Below are 25,705 nucleotides of genomic sequence, written 5' to 3'. Positions count from 1 at the left end.
CAAATCTGAATTCCATGACTAAAAATCCTTTCATCTTAAACTTCTGAAACATGCCTCCGACATCTCCTATAGGCTAGTTTTGGCCTATCTAAAGATTTTTTTAAGCATAGATGCCCAACAAGAAATAAGGTCTCTACAAGCCTTCGCTTTAAGAAAGTCAAGCAGAATTTTGAAATGGGTAAGGTAACAAGGTTGCACCTTTTGGCAAGTAGGTGGCTTAGTGTTTCTCGAATTTTTTGCGCAATATGATTTTTCCGACATGCAAATTTTTGATTGCTGGGTTTGCAGCAACAGAAAGTTCTTAGGAAGTAAGAGTTGAAATGAGAATGTTGAAGTTTACTTTACCTTCCATCTCCAGCCTTGGTATTTGAGCACCATGGGGCTGCAGAATGATGTTGAAATTAGAGGCATCCAAAATCAACTACTTCGAGAATTTTTTGCATCTCAGGACTGACAACAAAGGTATCTTCCTAAACTGTTTATTTTCCTTGTCGACCTATTTCTTGATATTTTTAGCTGTAACCTGGTTTAAATATCAGAAGAACGAGGGCTTGGATGCTTGAGTTTAGGGGAAGAGAAATATCGTCTCTGGATGTTTGATATCATAGGTTTTGACAGTAAGTGTGCAGCAGATCTTTGTAGTTTGTCACTAATTATGCAATCATTTCCTATATAAATTTGCAATATAGATGGGTATGTGGACTGGATAATTAAGTGGAGTGCATCTTATAGGCCTATATCAGTAGGATCTAGCAGTATTACTGATTGCTTATAAAAAAACTACTGCCCTTTGTTCACATAGCACATGATTTATTTACTTAGTGCCTACATCTTGCTGACCTTAGGTGCTTGACCTCACGGAACCTCTACCGGCCATGATGTTGGTAGTTTACTATTTCTGACCCCCTTGAATGAATTGGCATGGGGCTTGGTGATGTTAAAACTCCCTATCAAAAGGATAAGGTATATGACTCTTGGATAAGGTTGGTGAGTCAATATGAACCTTAACAGAGGTGCATAAATAGCCCTGAGATCCAGCATAGAAGGAAAAGTGATTGAAATGGTGTCTCATTACTCTATGCTCGTTAAAGGATTTTAAGTATCGGTGCACACAGTCTATACTGGTTGTTTGGAATTTACCAGTAAGGTACTAATACCAGCATTCCTCCTTTATGGGGATTGTAGAGTTGTACGGTAATTCATCTCTATTTTGCTATCCAAGTAGCAAGAGGCATAGCTTGTGGCAGTATGGTACTGTAACATACTAGTATGAGTACTGGAACTTTAGACCTTGGTTTCACTTTTTGGAAGAAGAATGGGCTGCAGATGTTGATGCCAACTTCCTTGTGAATTTGACAAGTTTTTTGCAATAATCAAATTGCCATATGTTGGTGACAGTTCACTAGAACTTCTTGAGACAATCAACTGTATGTAGGATAATATGATGCAATTAGACTGGAAATTTGCTGAGGATGAGATAGGTCCATAAATTTGTCAAGAAAGCCGTACCATTATACAATGTAACTTGAGGAGCATCCTTGGTTTAGAATGGATTTGATGCCTTGTCTCTTTTGGACAATGCTTGGATGACTATTAATCTGTTCCTTTACGTTGTTGGGCTTCTACTTGGTGCATTGCCTTTCCCCTCCCCCTTGAGATCTATTATAGGGAGAATCAAACACATCATAATCTTAGAAGAGAATATTACCTCTTTGATGGGTGAAGCCATAACTCTTTACCTTTTGCAACTTCCCTACTAGTTAAATCTCCTTCAAGATGCCTGTGGTGATAGTTGAGAAAATTGAGAAGATTTGGGGGAGGCAATGATGGAGCTTAAAAGCAACACTTAAGTGAGGGCATCAACAGATTGGTCATAGGCATTGGCTTGTTGTTAGTGGTTGCTGTAATTTTCAAAACTGGCTCCCTCTTTGGAGATCTTGATGGTAAAAATAGTCTATAGATCGTTATTGCAAGATATGCAAGAGGAACAATATTTACTTTCACATTGTTTTCTTCAAGTATGCTGAAGCTGGGGTTCTTTGAAGCACGGTTATTTTATGATTGGAAAATGAGCAATACTCGCATAGATTTTGAAACAAGTTTATAGACCTAGTTTATACAATTTTCAAATATACTCGCAAAACTACCTGCAAATGCATGCTAAATTAAATACCATTTTAAGAAAAAATAGTAAATTTGCCTATTATTTAATGTATATCAAATGGTTTTAATTTTGAGGGTCATAATGATTTGAAATATTTATTAGTGCAAATTTGAATGGGAAAGAGTAACATTACAATGGCGTGAAAAATACTAGTTCATCAATACAAGGTGAATGCTCAAAATTATACCTGTTGGAATCCTGTGGTTGAGAAGACATGGGGCAATAACACACGTGTTTAGCATAAAGGTCTCAAGTGCCTTACCTTCTTAAATTATCAAAGGTTTGAAAGTTCAAACCTTTCTCACCTCATAGATTTGAAGGAGCATGACAGTCATCTAATTATCTCACACAACCATCTAATATGACCCCACCCCCCTCGGTTGGTAGATTTTCTAATCTTTTCAAAAGACAGAAAGATTTTGGTGCATGAGAATATCCATTTGTCAGTTGACGTAGTTTTACAAGTTCAATCACAACTGTCGATGGTTATGATATCTGATCATTATGGTACAGTTGGATTAATATGTAAAGTAACAGATTTGGCTAATCAATGTCCTCTATTGACTAACATTCAAATTCTTGAATTCAAAGAGTGATCCAACTATTCTCATAAAAGAAGGAGAGTTCCAAGTGAATTGTGCAAAATGTTAGCCAAAGAAAAAGGGGGTTATGATGGGATTAAGTCTCATCCTCCCAGATCGATCTATTCAATGGTATGATATGATTCTTTAATAAAATTCAAGGGCTGTAAATAGTTCTGAGTTTCATATCCTACACATCCAAACTTCTGATTTTAGTAGAATTCCCTTATTTTAAGTTTGATGCAGGTTGTTTCCACTTTGATTCAATGGCTTTGATTGTCTCTGACAGAAAATATATTGGCACATCTATATATAGTATAAATTAGTTCAATAAAGATCTTTTATGTTATATGAACTCATAAGTGATGATCTATTTCACGACATATTTTCCAGACTAGGACTCTTGGGATGTGAAATTGAGTTTATGCTAAATTGCTGATATGTTTGCTATCATAAAAAATGTAGCTCATAATGTGGAATATAGAAAGGTTGGTGTAGAATGCAGACATAATATTTGCTCCTACAGAATTCTTCAAGTGCATTGTATGCATGCTATGCTATCACAAAATATATGTCATGTCATCCATGATTGAGAGTAAAATTGTTGATTGGACATCTTGCGATAAAATATGCACTTGAAAAGAAAATATGCAATCCTTGTTGTGCACTTGAAAGTATGCAAATTGTTGTGCACTTGAAAAGAAAATATGCAATCCTTGTTAGGAGATAAAATATGCAATTTTTCCAAGAAGAGAAAGTATAATGAAATCTAAAGAAAGCATTGCAGAATCTGTTTGCATTATATAAAAGAATGAGGAGGCAATGAGGAGCTACTTTATTAGTTAAAGTGTCAGTAGATGGATGGGTTTCTTAGTTTGATGTGACAAGTTGAGGTTTGTTAGGGCATTGACATTTTCATTCCTCAATACAAGTTCAGCATGGTGTAGAGTATTTTGGCATTTGGAAGTGATTGAATCATATATTTGAGGATGAAATTTCCTAACAAGACTATTAACATTCTCAATCAGCGTTAATTGGTCAACAATTTGGACCCTATCAGTTAACACCTAACATAATGGCAAGCATGTGTTCAATGTAGCTTAAAGTTTGAACATCGATGATTGTTGCTTAGGACCCAACACTGAGATTTTTTCATTATCGGAGAGTGAATTTATTTTGCATGATGCAAACAGATAAAAGGTTATTCTGTGTATGTGACTGTGTATGTATGTATGGTGGGAGTGGGAAGAGAGGCCTTAACCTAGGCCTCCTTGGATGTTTCAGACACCTACAGCCTTCCTTCTCCATATTAAGCAAGGTGAGGCTATTTCTTTAGGATTTTGTCATTCTCGCCACAACCCCGCTGCCGGCCAAAAAAAAAAGGTTGTAACTGGTGTACTGGAAAAATTGGCCTCTTTTAAAGATGATGCAATTGCTGGTTGGTGATGAAGTAACCATCCTTACCTGTTGATGCTTCATGCTCATGCTGCTCTGCCATCTGAATCTCTGTTAAAGGTGAGAGCCACCTATTATGGTGCTTTAAAATGTTAATGAACTCAAGCTAGGTCATTAGTACCTAATAGTTCTTCAAGTAGTGCAGTTGTATATAAGCATGTCTTACCCACTTTTTGGTTGTTTTCCATTTGTGATTACAACAAATCAGATACCCATCGCTTCCATTCTTTTTTTTTTAAATTTTGCTTTGTATAGAGACAATTTTTTATTCTGTTGATCCATTGAAAAGAAAAATGTTATAAACTTGAACTCATGTATTCTCATACCATCTCCATCGTAAATTTTCCCAGTCTTGAAAGTGGTGCAGTTGTGCATAGGCACGTATCACCCACTTGTTGGTTGCTTGTCATTTGCATTGCCATGTACCTGATATGTATCACTTGCATTCATTTCTTTTATCTGTAGAATAGTATATCATGCTTGTACCTGTCAAAATTGGGAAATAAATTCATTTACTGTTCTGTGTTGCTCTATTGTGCTTGTCTTATCCAATATTCCAATCCTCTCTTCTTTTCTTTTTTTTTCCTCTTTTGTCCAGAGGCATATTCGGATTTACCTCATGATCGTGATAGTTTTCTGATTTTGCAAATGTTTGTCAAAATATAATCTATGCCTTAACTAAAAGTAGAGTTGTCAACATCTTTTAGAATTTTGGAAATTGAAAAAGATAAGTTAAATAAGTATGTTCGTCCTTTGTTTGAATGCGCTATTAAACCAAAATTGGGATTATCCTCAAAGAACTATAGTCGAGTGATAGGGAGGAACCGAGTCATAGACCAAGAGGGAAGTTTGGTCTCTTGAGTTCCTGATTGTCAGTCTACCATGGATGGATCTGACTGGGAAAGTGAATCTGATTGCGCTTTCATCTTGAAAAAGGATGGGTGATCTTTGCAATCATGGGCAAGTCTATTGGTTAGTAGGGTGCTACCATCGAGGGCAGAATGCTCCTCTACTGATTCCAACAGCTTTGGCAGATTGCTTAGCACACCGTTCATCATTACCGCAACAATTTGTTTTATCAATTCAAATTGTGACTCAGATCTCACATTTATTTCAATTCCGGCAAACATTGACATTATAGCTTCATTCTGATTGATTCTTAATAAATTAGTATCCGCATGCGGTGGACTTGATTCTAACAAGGATGATGAAAACATGAACTAAATTCTGATAATATCAAATTTATTTAATATTGAAGTCCTAAATTCTAAATATATGGGGATGTAAATATATGCACATATGAATGTATATAAAAGTATGGATATATGTATACCTACATGTTTGTAATAAATGTTTTATAATAAGATATATTATTATAAAGTATCATTTCTTGTTATAAAGAAATAAAAAAAATAAAGATATATAAATAAAGACATAAAACAAAGATATTGCCTTTTCCTCTCTCACCTTACTCCAAACTTCTGGAGAACTCAATTTGAAAGTTCCAATCTTCTCTAAGAAGCAAATTGCCTGTTATTAAAACAAGCCTAAGAAAGCAATCACTACTATCAAAGGCACAGAAAATTAAAAAAAAAACAGATTGGAGGTCAAACTTTTTCTCCTTCTCCGTCTGGTTCTTTGGTGTCAATGTTTGAGAACAAACTTAAATTCGCGTAATATGATTGTAATTGAGACATTCATGCATTGTATGCTGTCTGAGTGGACTGTTCTTTTCTACATCTAAATGATTTATGTGATTGTTTGTAAGGTGCATATGAGAATTGATCAATTAGTTCATTTTGCAAGTTAATATTGTCTGAATCCCTAATGAGGAACAAGATGATTATTATCATTGGTGGTCTTTGCAGGTTTGATGAGGCATCATACTGAGATGCTGGAAAAAAACAACTTGGGAGGGCTGAGGGTGGAACTTCAGTAGCATAGAATTTTCACCTGATACCTCATGCTGCCCTGATCTCTCTCAAGTATGACTGATTTATTGCAAAAACTTTCATTTGATCATGTCCAGCCTGGATATCCTGGACAATGCATGTTGCTGCTTGAAGCTGTTAAGGTTATTGCATGAGATTGCTGAGGAACAAGCTCATACCTCGGATCTATAAGGTTGTCCCTTTCTTGTTGACTTTGTTGCCTGCAGAGGCAGCGTGGACTTTGGGAAGTTGGTATAGTCAGTCTGGTGTGATGTGATGCCTACGTTTTACCAACCCATGATCCATACCCTAAGCATATCGTAATTATTGGAGTATTGCTTAGCATGTTCTAATCTGTGTATATTTTTATTTTGTCCTGTTGCAGTTGTATATGTTTTCCATAATCAGTTGACCTTGAGCCATGATAGTAAATCTTGGAACTTTCTAGCCCTATGATGAAAATCTTGGCTTTTTGATTACTGACCACCAGCACATTATTTTCCTGCTGCATCATTTTGTAAATTATTGAGTAAAAAAAAAAAAAAGGTTCCGTTCTGCACTAGACTTCAGTATTTCTGGTCTCAGCCTTTGTTTCCTTTAATCTGTTAGGATGCGCTTGTTGAAATGCTCTATGGTCTGAGTTATGGAATAGAAACTTTAGTGTTTTATTTGTCTCGAAGCCTCTTTTATGTCTTTGTTAATAGCGATGTTACTTAAAAAGGTGCCCTTTTCCTTGCCAAAAGAGGGTGCCAATTTTGCTGCTTGTGCCTTAATAGAAGCAATTCATTGCTTAAGTTTGCTTATGCGGATTAAGTGCTAAATACTGTTCTTTCTTTGTATCTATTGTCACAAGGGCTTCTCTTTTCCTCTCCTGTGGGCACTCAGCAGAGCTGGGGCAATATTTTGGAATTATTTTGTTTGTCTTCCATTTGCTATGTTTGTACAAGAAAAAAGAGCTGTCACCTTCTACCATTTTCAATGAGATCATCTCTGAGGTGTAACATAAAATGCAGGGCCTGTGTGTTTGCCGAGGCAAACCAGAATAATTCTGGACGTGGATATTGTCGGTGTCGCTGGTGGGCTGGAACCAAGATTCGCCATCTTGGTATCGGATTCTGTACTGGTGCCGCACTAGCACTGTGTTGGTATAGAATTTTTTCAATGTAGCGGGTGTCGGCACGCCTTTTATACTATATATCGATATCCAATTGGTATGGTACGGTATGGTATATTTCATATCATCCGATTCGGGTTAGTATGGCGAACCATTGCTGAAAGTAGTTAAGCTTTTGACCTCAGAGATGAAGGCGAGGATTTAAGAGTGAATTTCTCTTATCTTCTCTTTATTATTTATTTTTCTGCAATCAAGAGATTGGTGGAGCCTATGATATTGTATTTGGGGCACATGGTCGCAGCAGGATCCCATCTGGGATTTTCGAAGCCATCACTGCTTCAACATCTGCTCAAATTACCTCCATAAAATAATTTGATGAGGCTTAGTATGATTCGCTGGTACTGGTACTTGAAGGAGTCAAAATATATTTTTTTCCATCATTTTGTCCCATTCTTCTTAGCCCCTTATCCATGATGTCCACCGACGAAAGAAAGATACTGATGTTTTTGTTAGGATAAGATTTCTTTCCTTCAAAAAATATCAATGAACCTTTCAGTTTCAATGCTTATGAAGGCTTTTAATCCTTACCTAGTCCTCTTTTCTGGCCCCTGCCTTCATGATGAGAACGCCTATTGATAGGTTATGATCAGTGACCAATAAAGTGGATTACCATGGAGTGAATCGTTCTATTCTGAGATGTGAAAGTTTGCACCACCATAGCACGAGGTAATGTGTACGTGATCAAATATTCTTGCAAATGGGGTCGGGTCTCTTTTGGAGTGAGCTGATGATGGTGGTGGTGGCAGTAAACAAATGAAGTTGAGAAATACTAGGATGCTGAAATATTCAAACTGATAGACTTGCAGCTGTTATATGCTATGTTTTCTGTATCTGTTTGAATCTTTCTTGGAGAGTTGGGAATGAGATGGACGGCATAGTCGAAACTTATGGAAAACAGAAAAATTAGAATATAGTGCACGATTCATGGAAGCTTGCAGGTTTTGCACTGCAATTTTCTAATCCAACTTGAATGTTAGTTAAGTCAACGAAGTTGGAGGCCCTCTCTCTTAAGGCTTCAGCATTTGATTGAGCCGCGCAAGAAAAGGATGGCTTTTACATCAAAAGGATGGCTCAGTTATCCTATTCTTTCATGCCAAAGATTATCGAAGAGTTGGTGGCAAGTTGAACAGGTTATGTAGTGGCATTTATTAAGATTTTTTATTTTGTCACCGCTCTGGTTCTCTGGAAATATATCAGTAATGGGGGTCTTTGTATGTTCCTTACTATGATATATAGCGAGGGAGAAGGCAAGCTCTCCTTGTTTCTAGCCCTAGCAATCAACACAATCTAATTTACATCAAGTTTTTGGCTTAACCTGGTGCTGTGGGCATTGTGGCAGGACATGGGATGATCATCATGAAGATGGATTCTTGAGGACAGTTGTACATGCGAATTTAGGGAGAAGTTTGGTCGTCTTGAAGCTTCGTGCTGGATTTGTATGGACCTGCTACTTCTTGATAAACGCATTAACTGGAGTTTGAGATTAATGAATCCAGGATGTTGGGTTTTCTTGCTTGTTCTTCTCATTCAAGTGTTGGTCATATCAGCAGAAACAGACCCTCAGGATGGTATGTATGAATTCGTTCTCACTGTTAATAATGTTCCTGCTTAATCTTTTTCCCATTTGGATGGACAATGATAACCTTTTGGTATTCCATTTGGGTGTGAATGAGTCTTTGCATGCTCGTGGATTTTTCCAAAAAAAAAAAAAAAACGGATGAAAAAACCAGGTTTATGTCTGGAGTGACAGCTGATAAGGCATCTTGTGATCACCTACTCTGGATGGGGCTTGTGGGTTTTTTTTGTTATTTTTTGCTAAGAAGGGCTGCTTCAGGCTTACCTATTAGATGCTTCTGTCTTAGGGATAATTCTGCGCTCAAAAGTAAGTGTTTTTAACTTCGAATTCTTTCCCATGACATACTTAAGGTAGTAGGCCAGGCAAAGATCCATCTGTAACAGGAATAAATCTTCTCTCTCTTACCAGTTAGGAAATATATGAAGAGGCAGGGTATGCAATTCTGTTCTAATTGTCACTATACCAATTTTAGCACTATATAACCCAGATGGACTTTATTCTATATCAAAGATGAACATGTCCAAAATTTTGTGGCAGCGATTGGTGTGTTTTCTTTTGAAATAGAATGAAAATGACAGGTTTAGGCTAGCATAAATTGCTTTTGTAAGAACTCATAATGGAGCATATGTCTCTGATGAATCTTTTTTGTCCTGTACAGCTGCTGCGCTAAATTCGCTTGCCAGTTTGTGGGAGAACACGCCATCCAACTGGATCGGCTCGGACCCTTGTGGCAACAATTGGGTCGGAATCAGCTGCACCAATTCACGCGTCATTTCCATGTGAGAGTGCTCCGAAGATTTTGTCTAATTCTCTACAAGTGTTCTGAGCTTACCTATAGGTTTTGCTGTATTTCCTAGAACCATTTTATCATGATACATGTTTTTCAGAACACTCTCAAGCTTGGGACTGATTGGGACACTTTCTGGAGATATTCAGTCTTTAAATGAATTGCAAGCTTTGTAAGTTCTCTAATATTTGGTGATCAATCTCTTCCAATAAGGGCTTGTTGGAACTTTATATCAACTTGAAAGGATAATTTACTTTCCATGTTGATTGTTACCATTCAGTTGTAGAGGCATGAAACAGTGATCGCATACCAAATTCAAGATTATCCCGCTCATAATTTGTTGAATTCACTCTTTCTAAAGATGGTTGCCTAGAAGGCCCTGCTTAAGCTGAGCTGCCAGGGTTCCTGCCTTAATATTTTACATCATGCTTGAGAATAGAGGATGAGATTGATTCACAAATGAGTATTGGATGTTGCCAAGTCAATACTTGCAGCTGAATTACTGCATCTTTTTTGATATATTATATTCAATTTGTTGGTTGATAATTATTCTTTTAGGTTTCTCCCTATGTTTGTTAGTTTTTTTAAATAGTATTTCATTTTTTGGGCTGCCGTGACCTCTAGGCACCTGCCTAGGTGCTGGGACACTGTAGCTGCCTGTTGGTGTTCACATTTTTTGAAAACAATGGTTGAACTGATACATCTCTCTTTCTCTCTCTCAGCTGGATTCAGTCACTTGTATATATGCCTGCTAATAATTCTTCATATACTACACTATTTATCATCAGCTAATCCATGCAGGGATCTGTCTTACAACAAGGGTCTAAATGGGGGGATTCCAGCATCAATTGGGAGTTTAAGTAAACTAGTAAACCTGTAAGTAATGTTAGATGATCTAGGTTGATGCAGCTATGAGTATCCTTGATGGATAAAATGCTACAACTGACATTCTTTATTTCGTTTCCCTTTTAGGATTCTCGTAGGTTGCAGCTTTTCCGGTAAAATACCTCCTGAAATAGGCAACCTAGCAAGGCTGGTCTTTTTGTAAGATCTGGAGTTCCATCAAGATTTGCTTGTTTTCTTTATTTACTGAATATGGCATTGACAATATTTGCATCAATTATTATTATTTCCAAGATTTTCTGCATTAATTTCAGGACCAAACAAACAAACAAAAAAACCATAATGCTTATCCATATTGTAACCATGCTAATCTTCTATTAGACTAATATAGATAAAGGGAAAAAATTCTTTATGATGCTAATGTTACATAATTGCCAAAATTCTTATATTATGCTGAAACAATAATATTTTGTGGACATGTATACTCCAACCAAGAGTTTCTGCTTCTGTTATAACAGAACTTTGGAGAATTTTCCTATTTAGGCTTTTTAGAAGTGAGGTTTGTATTTTAAGAGACCTGAAAACAAATAAAATTTTTTAGAGTGAGATCATCAAAAATTGTGACCTTAGAAAAAATTCTTTAGGATAATTATATATTTGGATATGCTGGCAATTATTTTTGTTATCAAGAATTTCTTCATCAGTATTAGGACAAATAGAAAGCCACTATGCTTGTCTAGTGCAAGTATGCAAATATGCTAATCTTGTACCAAACAGTGGACGAATTAACATGAACAAAAAATGATTTCATAAGTTAACATCAGATTACTGCCAAAAATCTTAAGAAAAAGGTGAAAAGAGAATACTCTGAATAGGTGTGTACTCCAACCAATAATTTTCTTCTTTTCTTCTAACACAGAACTTCAATAATATCTCACATTAAGACATTTTAGAAGTGACTATCTTAATTTAAATGGCTAGGAAGTAAATAAGTCACTTTACAGTGAGTTTCTGGAAAGATTGTGGCCTTTAAAGTTTTTCTTTAGGGCAAAAAAGAAAAAACGATCTCTGCTTTTCATGTATCATGAGATCAACAATTCCATGGATATCTGTATAAAACAAAACTGGAAATATTTGTAGACCATATAAAACCATTATATGTATCTTGCTGCATACATCTGAAACTGAAACACATATTTCTGAATTGTGTTTTTGACTTTGTAAGAATAGATATATTAACTTCTGCAATGTGGGAGAATATTCTATTGTATGAGCCTCATATCTAGTGGACTTTTACATTTTTTTTCAAGTCCTTAGTTAACAAGACTTTAGAATTTTTAACCTCCTTAGGTCTTGCTTGGATGATTGGGCTGAAAATCTTATTGGATTCGTGGGTTGAGCCAGTACAACCAGCAAGATCATAGGATTACAGGCTAGGCTAAGCCTATATGCATAAATAATACCCAGAAATAGCTTTGGAGTAGGCCGGCCCAAATCCCATAGGGAGAAAAAAAATTATCTTGAAATACGCATTGATCCAATAAGATTTTTAGCCTAATCATCCAAACAGGCCCTTAATATTTCCTCTCCCAATAAAACACAGAATGAGGATTAGGTATCCTAGATATTCAATTATTTAAAGAAAGAATTGTCAAATTGAAATTCTTTTTAACTTAGAAAATAATCACAACATTATTTTAGCCCAAAAGGAAGTTCTCCTTATCTTGCAAAATCATCACTCCTTATCTTATGATATTTCTGTTAGATATGTTAAGCTTGATATACATTATTGACCCTTTCTCTATCAACTTAAGATTTGGGGTTAATTGGTTACTCAACATAGTATCAAAGCTCAGTTGTGCTGGAATTCTATTATTTATTTAATTATCCCCATTTATCTTTTATTTTTGTTCTTGTCTATTTCTGACTCATCTGTCCCTTCCCCTATCAATTTAAGCATTTGGGTTCAACTGGTTACTCATCAAACATCTGCCATTGATGTCTACAGATCTTTAAATTCTAATAGCTTTACTGGAAGCATACCCGAAACCGTTGGTAACTTGTCAAAACTTTATTGGCTTGACATGGCTGACAACAAGCTTACTGGAACAATACCAGTCTCTGATGGCAATAAACCTGGTCTCGATTTGTTGACCCATTGCAAGCATTTGTAAGTTCCATCTTCTCTAACCTTGATGTCAGCAAGTTATTCTATACCATTGTTTAGTATTTTGAATAATTTACATTTATATGAACTACAGCCATTTTGGAGTGAACCAGCTCTCCGGTACCATCCCAAGTAAACTTTTTAACTCAGACATGCGACTGATACATGTGTAAGCTTATGAACCTTATTTGATGTATTTTAGTTTTTAGATATTAACAACTAGTATAAGGAAATTCTTGCAAGGTCGAAGTTTCCATAACTTATTTTGTTGCTCAGGCTTTTTGATAACAATAATCTTATGGGAAGCATCCCACGTACTCTGGGACTCGTGAAACCGCTAGAGGTTCTGTAAGTGCTTCACATGCATAATTCGACAAAGACAAACACAAATATGAATTCAATAAGCTTCTAATATTGATTGTTTCATACTTGGACAGCCGCCTTGATAGTAATTCATTAAGTGGGCCTGTTCCTTCAAACATTAACAACCTCACCAAAGTTGCCGAACTGTGAGTTAATTATTTGGTCTACACTATATAGAATTACGGTTTTTATATGCATATGTTCAATTTCTATTTAGTTCTTTCTGAAGATGATCATCTTTAATTCCAGGCATCTAGCAAATAACCGGTTGACTGGTCCCTTGCCAAACTTATCTGGCATGACTGCGCTCAGCTTTGTGTAAGTAAATAATAGTATTGGATGAATTTTCCTGAAGTTATAATTTTCGAGGATCCAGAATAATGAGATCTCCCTCTTGCTATTGGGAGCTTTAGAACGATGGAAAATAGAAATCATGGATCCAACTTGAAGTGTATTTTATGGTCCAAAGTCTGTTCTTAATGTGTAAATGTCATCTCTACTATGTGTTAAGACTGTTATGAATTATGATTATATTGGCTGTCAACTAATCAGTCAACGACCTATACAGGGACATGAGCAACAACTCCTTTGATGTATCAGATGTTCCACCTTGGTTCTCAACCTTGCCATCTCTGACATCATTGTAAGTAGATACATAAATTTATAGGTATATGGTATGCGTGCATGCATTTGTGCAATCATGTGGTCATGCATACATGATGGAAGGATGAATGTGTTATGCATATATGAATGTTTGCATCTGTCATATGTGCATGTTAAATGAAAAATGTTGCTTGCATTCTGTAAAGTAGATCCATTCTTCCTTAGAAACTTCCGAAGAGCAATGTGTTGCAACATTAGGTATGGTAGAATTACCCGCAGCCTGCAGGCCACTTAATACATAACTTTTTCATGAATCTTCCAATCCTTCTTAACTACAGATACTTGGAATACTTAAAAATTGAAGGGCAGCTTCCAAGTGCTCTATTCAGCTTTCCACCATTACAGACAGCGTGAGTATTGCTTGGTTGAATGGCTCTCTCTCTCTCTCTCATGCATACAAATATAGGGAATATCAAAGTTTCACCCAAATTCTATAGATGACCTGCATCCGTACGTAAACTGATGATCTTGTTGATGCAGGAAGTTGAGGGGCAACCAATTCAATGGAACTCTAGACATTGGCACAGACTACAGCAGCTCACTTGAACTTATTGATCTGCGGGACAATGATATCAGTCAGATCACATTAGGTGGAGGAGGATTTGACAAGGGAATTATGTAAGTCACTGCAGATTTCTTTTCTGGTATATGCCCACTTGAGTAAAGATATAAAGATAAATTTATTATTTTTTGTCTGGATCATTTCCCATTGTGGGGAATATTAGAAGTATAAACGAGATTATCATGCTTAAGAAAAGGATTATTTCCCCTTACATTTAGTGGGGTGGGGTGGGGGGGTTGGGGGGCGCGGGGAGGATTATAGTATGCATGCATTGGGACTAATCTTATGTCACATACACATACCTATGCATGTATTTGTATTTATGTGTGTATGAAAGAGAGTAAAACATAAAGTAAATTCTTTAGTTCTTTTCTCAAATTATTGCAGGAAATACTAGAAGTACAGAAGAGTGATAATCATACTGAAGAAAGGGTTCCACCCGTACATTTAGTGGGAAAATGAATTATAGTTTGCGTGCATTAGTACCATTTTTATATCATATAAAGTATTCATGCACACATACATGTGTGCGTACATGCCAGATACTGGAGGCACGAAGGAGATAATTGTGCTTAAGAAATTATTTCTTGAGAAAAAAGTAATAGATTGCAATTTTGCATACAATGCTACAATTCTTATATCATAACCTACTGACTTTGCATTCGTATAATGAGTTTCTTGCAGACTTGTGGGTAATCCAATTTGTAATCAAGGTGGAACTGATCTCCGTTACTGCAAAATTTCACAACAGTCCACTCCTGCATATTCAACTCCACAGAACTGCGTTCCTATTCCTTGTCCATCCGACGAAAATCTCAGCCCCAATTGTCATTGTGCATATCCATATACTGGCACTCTATATTTCAGGTCTCCTTCCTTTTCAGGCCTTGGGAACGTCACAATTTATCAAATCCTAGAGGATGCTCTCAAAAGTTCATTACTAAAGCAGGTCCCTGTGGACTCAGTGTCTCTTCAGAATCCATTTGTAGATCCTGATAACAATCTGGCAATCACTCTGCAAGTCTTCCCAGGTGCCAAAGATCGTTTCAATGAAATAGATGTTTATACGCTTGGTTTTATTCTCAGCAATCAGACCTTCAAGCCTCCCTCCCTTTTTGGGCCTTACTATTTCATAGGAGAAGGATATTCTGCTGTCCGCGGTAATCTATCTAGACTCATCCCTTATTCGGCTTCTCTAAAGCATATCTGATGGGCCTTTTTATTTTTGTTTTGGCATGCAATTGTGTATCATCCAGTTATGGCACCAAGTTCAAAGTCAAATCGCCAGAATGTGATTATTGGTGCATCAGTTGGTGGAGCAGCTCTTGCTTTTCTATTGGCTGGTTTTGTTTTTGTTATTAGACGCAGGAGAAAAACTAGAAAGGTTGAAGGGAAGAGCCAGTCTATTGGTAAGATGTCAAAAAATCAATCTGGATTTTAAGCCTTCTCTGCTTACATGTTTTTTATTGGCATCATCAATTGACATGCTTTTCATTTGTAGCATCTTGGGGTCGCACTAAAAGCAGCAGCAGTGTTCCACTTTTAAAAGGTGCAAGATCGTTCACTTTTGAAGAACTAAGGAAGTGCACCAATAACTTTTCAGAAGCCAATGACATTGGAAATGGTAGCTACGGAAAGGTACTCCCTTCCTCTTTCGCATATATGGTACATTTTAGTTGTGATTGATTCTAAGTATATCCATATATCATAGGATTAGGATGACACAATCTTTGAGTATATCCACACAATCGGTATACCCCCTCCCCTTACCAAGCAGAGAGGCCGAGCAGTTGTTTTGTACCCGCCACCGCCACCGCGGCCACCCTTCCTTAATTAGTGATTGAGGGAATTAGAAATGTTCATATCCTCCATTTAATTTCCTGAGCTGCTCCTACATTACTTGTTGGCTTCACCCGACTCCTAAAAGTTCCTACAATTAATCTTTATCCTAAGGTACTCAGCAAGATCATTAGAGCTTAGAGTTAGTGGTCTCACTTGTTTCTAGTTTATTACCAGCTCCAAAAAGGAAGTATATCTTAAATTCCATGTACGATGCTTCATGTTTTCACAATAGTTGTGCCTAGCTTGTCACATGCACTGCATGATACTGCAAATGAACAAGTAGAGAAGGCCACTTATGAGCTGAAATACCTAGTAGGGTCTGAAAGTGGCTCACCATTGATTGGATTAAGCTGCAAACTATGCTTCAAATGAAGCTTCATTGATCAGTCAGGGGCATCAATATTGATCAAGGAGGCATGAGATTAGGTCTTAGGTTTACTTCTGTTTTGACAACAAATACCATTAGTGAAATATTTTAAGAGCCTAGAAACAGTGAGGAGAACCAAGTCCTTCATTCTCGACAGGCAGTGGAAATATTGCTTTAAATAGACAATAATGAAGCAAGGTTCAAAGTCTAGGTACTTGTACCTGTACCAGTACCAGTACCAGTACACTATAATACCGAGGACCAAGAAGCATAATGGTACAGGTGTCTTACCACTATGGTTTGGTTCTGCCAGTACTGTACTTCAACCCATTAATGAAAGCATGTTGCTAGGATAAGAATACCACATACGTAAATGTAAAGTTGCAAAGTTTAGGGGTTCTGCTCTGTAGATAGAGCATAATCATGGTGACTCTTGATGAAACCTACGTCAAGAATTGCACACACCTAATGCAGGCAACAAGGACATGATTAAGCTTGCAGGGATATTAATAGAGTCAACTAATTATGCTAGGAGAGCACAAAAAATGAAGTGGAGGCTGCAGGTATGCCTCTTGTAGATACCACCATGAAGTAATAAATTCTTCATGCCAATCTAATAAAGAGTTAGGCTGTAAAATTGTGACAAGGATAACCAGAGAATGGATTATAGTCATCCATCGATCCTTTCCATGCGGCCAACGACCTTCTAAAAACAATTTTATATTACATGAGTGAGCTTTATATATCTCTTGCTATGAAGTGCATCAGTGTAGTTTTGAAGCATTTCCTACATATGAGGCATGGATGGTTAAAACCACAGCCTATATCTGGTACACATAACAGAACTTTCTTGCTACTTGCCATTGTAAATATTGAAATACACAGTTGTTGTAATAAAAATAATTGCGTGAGTTCTGCTTACTGCAAGGATCCCTGCCTTTTTTTTTTTTTTTTTTTTAAATGAAGGAAAATCATCCCTACTGCTCAAATGCTTCAAAATAGAACTTGTCTGCCAGAAAGTCCTGCACTTGACAAGCATAAAGCCACTTAAGAATGTTCCTGACCATTAAGTTCTGTATTATAAGGTAATAAAATAGAGAGCCTTACAAATGGTGCTCTCACGTAATAATACAAAATGACGTGTTCTATATACAAATGAAGTGTCATTGTCACACCCCATATCCGGCCCGTGACACGGCCGTGGTACCTCAAGCTACTGCCCACAATAACACGAAGCCTCATTAACAATTCATACAAAAGTATTATTTTATTCATTAAATCTTTTTTTTTTTAATAGGAATCATATGAGCTATAAGGTTCAGTAAGTAACCATGCACCATCTTATCGGATCAAGCATAATGTTTTTCATGCTAATGCATTATTTGAAGAATACAACAATCATAGCAAAGTAAAGCATTTTATAGACAATATACTCAAAATAGTCATAAAGCAATGCATGTCCAATCATGCGAGTTCATAAATATGGCTATGCATCATAAAATTTTGCCATTATTTCATGCTTTGAAATCCGTACTCTCAGATGGTAATGCAGCTATGGACGCTTTTATTCCCATGGCAAGGCCTTTACCAACTACTATTATCTATTGGCAAGGTCATATGCCGACTTACTATTATCCACTGGCGAGGGTCGTATGCCAAGTTGCTATTACCCACTGGTGGGAGTCATGTGCCGAGCTACAGTTACCCGCTGGCGGGGGTCATGTATGGCAATCTAAGAGTTCTTAAATCATATCATGCTTTTCATAAATCTTACTTCATAAGTACATTGAAAGATGAATAATGGCATAATAATGTATAAAATCCATGATCATGCTACAAACTTCATTTTTCATGCAATTTTCTACATCAGTATAAATTCATACTTACAATTAAAGAGTGATTTTGAAATCAATAAGATTGTCCAGGATTACTTACCGTGATTTGCTCACACAATCCTAATCTCGTCCGTCAAATTCTCAATACCTATCAAACAGTTTAAAATCCATTATTAAATTAAAATCTCAAAATGGACGTGAATAGATCTCAAGCCCAACCGGATAATTCGGACGATAAAAACCGTGATCTCTCTCTTAATTATTATTTTCTTCACTTATTCTATTATTTATATTTTTATTTTATTTTTCTTTTCTTTTTTCTTCTCCGTTTCTTCCCGAGGCGTCCCCTTTCTTTCGTCTTTCCTTTTCTTCTCCTCCTCTTCTCTTCTCCCGACTTCTCCTCCTCCCCCCCCCCCCCCTTTCTTCTTCTTTCTTCTCCCGCGAAGGGAGGAGGGCGAGCTCGGGAGGGGCCGGGCCACGGCCAGCGGCGCCCTCGGCCGTGCCTGCGGCCGACGCCCGCACCGGCGACGCTCGCGGCCGAAGCCAGCGGCGGCCGCACGCGACGACGAACCGGTGAGGCTTCCCTTCATTCTCTCTCTCTCTCTCTCTCTCTCTCTCTTTTTTCTTTCTTCTTCTTTTTCTTCTTTCTTCCGTCTCCCTTCTTCTCTTCACCGAGATCCCCTGCCCCACCGAAGAGGAAGAAGGGGACGGGGCTCCGGCCGACAGCCGGCAGCTGCCGGCTGTCGAGCCGTGGAGTCCCTCCTCTGTTTCATTCTGGAAACAGGGAAAAAATAAGGAAGAAACGGAACGTGATCAGGGAGCTTACCAATTTCCCGGGATGAACTGCGACGACCCCTGCTCCGGCGCCTCAGTGGTTCGTTCAGGAAATCCTCTCTGAAGAAGGAGGAGGAGAACAGGGAGAGGGTCTAGAAATAGTGAGGCTTCGGGGTTTCTTAGGCGGTGGTAACCGCTTTAGCGGCCTGGCAGCTGTACCTCCCTTCTTTCGGCCCGAAGCAGGAGCTGGTGGCCTCCAGATGGGCCGCCGATCTTGGTCCAGGTCGGCCCATCTGGCCGCCCAGTAGTCACATCATTTGTGATTTGTGATTTTGCCTTTACAGGTTTACAGAGGGATACTTGGAGATGGGCAACTGGTTGCCGTCAAAAGAGCACAGCAGGGATCCACGCAAGGTGAGCTTGAATTTAACACCGAGATCGAGCTGCTTTCCAGGGTCCACCATAAAAACCTTGTCACTCTTGCTGGTTTCTGCAATGACCAAGGTGAACAAATGTTGGTCTACGAGTATGTTCCAAATGGTACCCTGAAAGAAAGTCTATCAGGTATTCCAAATACTTCTTATTCTTATATATTTTCCATTTTAACTGAAAAAACTGGAAAGGTAAGTACTCTGAATTTCAAAATATGCAGAATTTCGATCTTTCTTCTGATATTGTCCCTCTTTGAGAAAGTTTGCCTGGACATTGCATGCTGGCTTAGTTAATTAATCACTTTTCCGTCTTTGTGATTTCTTGAACCCATGTCTTTGACGAAAGGACACAGAATTCATGGAAAAAAGGGACTTATTTTAACATTTCTTGTAGTATTTTACTTTTTCATGCATAAGTTTTATTTGCATCATAACAGTAACTGCAAAATGTTACAAAGGAGTCAGGGAAGTAACCAATTGCATTGAAAATCTTCAGAAAGCTGTGTATAAGGGAATCAGCCAGCAATCAGTCCATTGTTCATGCATCTTCATAAGAATCTAACCTAATTGTCTGGCAAGCAGCAAGTCTCAGTTGACATCCACCTTGTTTGCGATATTATCATAGAAATGTATCTGCAAGTGTCATATGTGTATAGGGTTTATAAGGGTACCTAAGGCACTTATATTCTTGAATATCTGTTATGTTAACTTCTTATAAAGAATACGGCTACATTTCTTATGTTCAGTGATATGTCGGATCGTCTGGACCTGTTTCAGGCCTCAAACCTCAAGTTTTATGTATAGCCTCAGGTTACCACTTTCATGATATTCGGTTGTCATATGCTCTTACTATGTTTAATGTCCTTTTGGTGTACATTTCTGGGGATATATCCTCATGCTGCCAAAAATTATATTGAAGTATTACTTGAAGCAAAATCAGATTTTCTTGTCATGTTATATTACTTGTATTTGGGTACAGAAATATGGTATATTGGTTCCTGCCCCTGGTTCTATCTTTACATCTGTCAACACAATTACAATATCTTTTAACATTACATATATTCTTGAATGCATTAAGAATTTGTGTCACCAATTTATATTGTTTTTTTCTATTTGTTGTTGAAAATGAATTTTGCTCTTCATCTTCAGTCATCTGCATCAGTGGTTTTATTCACGGCCATACTTCATAGGATTATATCTTTTTGTTGACTTCTATCATGCAGGCAAATCTGGCATTCGCTTAGATTGGAAAAGGAGACTTCGAGTGGCACTTGGTGCAGCTAGAGGTCTGGCTTATCTACATGAGCTTGCAGACCCTCCCATTGTTCACAGAGATATCAAATCAACCAACATCCTCCTGGATGATCATTTGAATGCAAAGGTTTCTGATTTTGGTCTCTCGAAGCCACTGGGAGATGATGCAAAGGGATATGTTACGACTCAAGTGAAGGGGACGATGGTGAGTAGCGAACTCATTAGTATAAACTGTCATAAATTTGATTTCTTTTATCTGTAAATATGAGAGTTCTGAAGAGAGAGTACTTGATTCTATGAAAGAGAGAGTTCTGCTAGACCGTGTTCTGATCATGGTGCTTCTACCTTTTAAAGCATGGTTGTTCTTGTCTTTACAGGGATACTTAGATCCTGAATATTACATGACTCAACAGTTGACTGAGAAGAGCGATGTGTATAGCTTTGGTGTGTTACTCCTAGAGATAATAACTGCAAAAAAACCTTTAGAGAGAGGGCGATACATTGTAAGAGAGTTGAGGGTTATGATGGACAAGAGAAAGGATCTCTACGGCCTTCATGAACTTCTTGATCCAGCAATTGGGTTAGGGACAACCCTTGGTGGCTTTGAGAAATATGTTGACTTGGCAATCAAATGCGTGGAAGAATCATCAAATGATCGGCCTGCAATGAGTGAAGTGGTGAAGGAGATTGAGAACATCATGCAGTTGGCTGGTATAAACCCAAATGCTGACTCTGCGTCAGCTTCATTAAGCTGCATCGGTTCAAGAAGTAGCCCTCTTCATCATCCATATGGTAATGAAGGCTGCTTTGACTACAGTGGTGGGCAACCTCCATCCGAACTAGAACCCAAGTGAGTAGTTGTCTGCTATTTGCCTACAAGTTTTCAGATATTGGGGCTATTAGAAAATTTCTATCTGCTTAAAATTCAAATTGTTTTTAATCATGCGATGAACAGCATGTTTGATTTCTGAAATTGCGGTCTAGCATTAAAAATATTTTATTTTTTGGCATACGTGCTTCAATTGTAGAGGTTTATTTTGTTTTTCTTTAGTCTACCTATCATTTACCCGAGTGGATTTTGCATAGCATCCACTTGATTATTGATTTTGCAAGAAAATATCAGTTTTTCCTAGAATTTTACATGTTTAGATAATATTTTTTTGCAGGAAATGGTCATTTTTTTAAAGCTCAATACACTTTTAGGGGTCCCCCAACAATTTTGCCCTTGAACCTAAACAAGGTGGATGGTAGTCTAAACAAATGTCTATTGGATATTTAACGTGTATTGGGAGTTCAGCATATATATATTAGGTGTTATAAATTTGCATATCACCTATGTTGTACTTAGACCCAAGGGCAAAATCGTCTAGGGATCCCTAAATGTTTATTAAGCTTGAAAAAAAAACTGACCTTTTCCTGAAAAATCAATAATTAAGTGGATTTTTATGCAAAATTGACTTTACCAAAAGACATTCTCCTCTCTCTCTGTCTCTCTCTCGCATTTGACACGACACACATACATAATGTATTTATGTGTGTGCATAGCTGACTCGAATAACTGGGTAAGATGGGACAGTTATAATTCTATACTATTCATGCACATGCAAACATTTACACAATACATGTATATATGTTTGCAAGTATGTACGTTTATGGCCTTCTTCTCCCTTATCTTGTTGACTTGTAGGTATTCTTCTCATTGCGGCTAAAGCTGAATTTTTGCATAGATTATCATATATTGCTTTTAAGCCTTCCTCTTATCATCTCTACTCCCCCCCCCCCTCCTCTCTCTCTCTCTCTCTCTCTCTCTCTCTCTCTCTGTCTGTCTGTCTGTCTCTCTCTCACTCTCACTCTTTCGCTCCTCCCCACCCCCTCCCTCATATCTTTTCCAATCTTTAGTGTTTTGTGTTCTGAGGATTTTCTTCAAGAACACACTATTCAGTGAAAACCTTTTGGATGCATTCCACCACCAAAATTCTTAGCATATGCCCCTTACCTCTGGAATCTTAAGAATTTCTCTAGCTATTGTCTTTGCACCTTCCATCTAAAATGCAAGTACCTGAGAGAATGTCATATCCCACTACTTCCTCTTCTTGTGCTGAGTGGAGATGAGGGTTAAAACACAAATGAGGAAAATGGACACATTTAATGCTCATTTAAACTACATGATTAGCCTTCAATGCTTGGAAACATCAGAAGGTATCTAAGTAATTGGGTAGTGTGTGTAAACTGCTGTATCTGCCATTTGTACTGTAACCATGCCCATACATATGCAATATGGGTCTGATAAAATGTTCATTGGGCATCTGCCTTGTAACTGTATATATTGATGCATGCCCCAATGAGATAACATATGCACCCATTACTTGCTCTGCAAATTTTATCATACATTTTTAATATATTTGGGTTGAATCAATTGAACATGTAAAATCACAAATTACACTTCTATGCTATTTTTTATATGAATTTAATGGTCTTTGTGCAGGTGAGAAGTGATCAAGATCATGTCCATGTATATTTTGTGAATGCTGTGCTGTGGATTGTATTCACTCATTGCTTCAACTGGTCTACTGAGCCAGCATACTGTGGCAAATTATTTTGAAGAGGCAATGTTAACTGGAGTATCAATGTATTTTTTTTTGTGTGTGTTAGTAGAGTTTGTTGTATGTGCACATTCTAGTCCACTAGTTTGTATTGAGCGTCAGTCAACTTCTAAGTATTACTGTATCTGCTGTTCATTTGAATTTCTTTTGTGCTTCAGAAAGTAATTTACTTGTTTATTACTTGAGATTATGAAAATAGAGATTTTCTTTTGAATGCAATTCATAATAGCCCCTTTCCACCAGCTTGTGCAAATGCTTGTATGTGCACGTACATGCTGCTTCTCAAGGTGGCAGAGCCTCTGCTCCGGAATCATATTGACATGGGGTCTGGAATAATGTTGCTATTTGTCAACAACAACTGCACTATGCCCCTAAACATTTACAGTGCAGACCAGCATGCGGTAATAACTAACCATTATGGAGTCAAGATTTAAGAAAAAAGTAAATTCTAACAGTGTATAACAACATTTATCTCCAAAAGCCACTGCAAAAAAATGCTAAATGTTTGATTTATAGATACATTAATAAAACACTAATGTAACTATTTTAATACAAGAATCTTCGAGCAGAGCTGTTTCGTGTTTGGGCTATTATGACTATCATAAAGCACATAATAGTCAAATGCTAGTTAAATACTTGCTGTTATATATTTCATTTATTCAACAGAGGTGTTCTGAAACTGTTGAAACAACCATTGTAACATTAGAAATATTTTGTGGTGGAAGTTGCTGTATGTGCAGTTTCTAGGGGCTTAGGTTGTATATTGAGTTAGTCAACTGGGAAGTCCAATGTATTCTGCCCTTGAATTTCTTTGTACCGAAGAGGGCAATGTAAACTGGAACATGCATTGATGTTTCCTTCTGAAAAACATGATGAGAATGCCACCATTCATATATTGAAACCTCAGGACCTTTCCCAAGAAGAGAGGGGTACCAACATGCTTGACCTAAGGTCCATTGGCCTATACAGTGGACTTTTCTGTATGTGCAATGTCTAGCAGAAGGATTGTTGGGCTACATTATTCTGTTCTATATGTGAACATCATCCCTCTCTACTAACTCAAGTAACTTATCCGTGTTCAATACTAGCCACTGGATTGGGTTTTGAACCAAGGGCTGATATTTATGCCTGCTGGTTGGTCTTTTAAGGGGGCTGTTTTTGGTTGGATGAGTGTGTGCAGAACAAGAGAAAAAGAGGGAGAGATGAAGATCTTTGAGGGGCCTCTGTACAGTATGATCTTGCATCTTTGAGGGACTGTTCTTGTTCCCTGTTTTCCCCAATGTTAGGGAGCAAGTTAACTAGTTAAGGGTTGTATTTATCCTCTAATCTTATTTGAGATGATATCTTCCTACTTGTATTTTTTGTAATATCCTATTGTTGATAGCGAAAATTACATTTGCGTTGTTCTCCTGTGGTTGCAGGCCTCGGGTTCCGAATAATGTAAATTTGGTATCCACTTGTGGTTGTGTGTTTGCGGTTGCTTGATAATTGTTCTTGTTATATTATCTATTCATGGTGACCATAGGTCTGATTGATATGTATGGATTTGAGTAGACACCCACCAAGCATTTGCAACAAGGCCTAAATAAAGTGGTGCATGCCTTATTGTGCATAAGTGTTTCTCTCCTGGGAACCTAGTATCATTTCTATTAGAAACAAAGTTTCATCCTCTCATAACATAGCAATTGGCAACAAAGCTTAGTCGATTTATGCTTGGTTTCTTATTTCAGAACTTTGGTGGAAGGGTCGCTTCTTGGGAGATTGTGGTCTTCTAGTCCACCCCCCCACCCCCCTTCTTTCTCTCAAATGGACAAGGCAATGGAATTTGAAAAATTGAATGAGAGAATTAGGCAATTTGGAAAACCATGATGGAGGACTACCTTATTGCAAAGAAATTGGATCTACCATAGGAAGGGAAAGATGTTGAGCCCTTGGATGTGCTGGACAAAGAATCGGAAAGTCTTGACTGAAAATGCTTGGCGGCTATTAGGTCATGTCTTACCGTTTATACTCTTTGATCTTTGCTAATGCGAGATGGCCTCCGAGCTTTGGGAAACTTTAGAGTATTCATTTGAGCAACCTTTCAGTGGGAACAAGATGCATTCTATGAAGAGGCTATTTCTTGTGAAAATGAAGAAAAACATCACAATCTAAAAGCATGTAAATAAGGTTTGTTGTACCGGTTGGTACTATATCATACCGGATATACCGTATTATACGGATACTGAACCATTATGCAGTCTCATAACGTATTGATACTCGGTATGCTTCGCATTATCGTACTATACCGCATACCAACATTGTAATAGGATGGTACTTGTATGGGGTCTGGT

General features: G+C 37.5%; 1 protein-coding gene and 1 long non-coding RNA gene across 7 annotated transcripts; one reads left to right on the top strand and one right to left on the bottom strand.

Moving 5' to 3' along the window:
* Window positions 1–16: 16 nt before the first annotated feature.
* On the top strand, window positions 17–23,591 carry LOC103716123 (leucine-rich repeat receptor protein kinase HPCA1). 6 transcript variants are annotated; one of them, XM_088720263.2, is made up of 22 exons: window positions 17–462; window positions 6,069–8,552; window positions 8,645–8,873; window positions 9,540–9,660; window positions 9,769–9,840; window positions 10,470–10,544; window positions 10,641–10,712; window positions 12,520–12,681; window positions 12,773–12,847; window positions 12,955–13,026; window positions 13,116–13,187; window positions 13,291–13,359; window positions 13,610–13,684; window positions 13,983–14,054; window positions 14,185–14,322; window positions 14,951–15,426; window positions 15,523–15,675; window positions 15,768–15,904; window positions 19,429–19,648; window positions 20,739–20,974; window positions 21,147–21,619; window positions 23,255–23,591. In XM_088720263.2, exons 3-22 carry the CDS (start codon window positions 8,744–8,746, stop codon window positions 23,256–23,258), a joined length of 2,904 nt encoding a protein of 967 aa, XP_088576389.2. In that variant the 5' UTR covers window positions 17–462; window positions 6,069–8,552; window positions 8,645–8,743; the 3' UTR covers window positions 23,259–23,591. The 6 variants fall into 6 exon arrangements, with proteins under 6 accessions (XP_088576389.2, XP_088576390.2, XP_038989556.3 ...); XM_039133628.3 differs by lacking the exon at window positions 17–462 and having other exon boundaries at window positions 5,917–8,435; XM_088720262.2 differs by lacking the exon at window positions 17–462 and having other exon boundaries at window positions 5,917–8,552.
* Window positions 13,818–19,429, bottom strand: LOC108511546 (uncharacterized). The gene is made up of 3 exons (XR_016400342.1): window positions 19,137–19,429; window positions 18,411–18,458; window positions 13,818–14,260 (listed from the first exon to the last, which is right to left on the bottom strand). It is a non-coding gene; the product is annotated as an uncharacterized LOC108511546 (long non-coding RNA).
* Window positions 23,592–25,705: the final 2,114 nt, after the last annotated feature.

Source organism: Phoenix dactylifera, chromosome 4, assembly GCF_051530095.1.
Source record: "Phoenix dactylifera cultivar Ajwa chromosome 4, Ajwa_hap1_PhDact_Kaust_v1.1, whole genome shotgun sequence".
NCBI lineage: Eukaryota > Viridiplantae > Streptophyta > Magnoliopsida > Arecales > Arecaceae > Phoenix > Phoenix dactylifera.
Note: the sequence above shows the minus strand (reverse complement) of the source record. Positions and strands in the feature narration are given on the sequence as shown.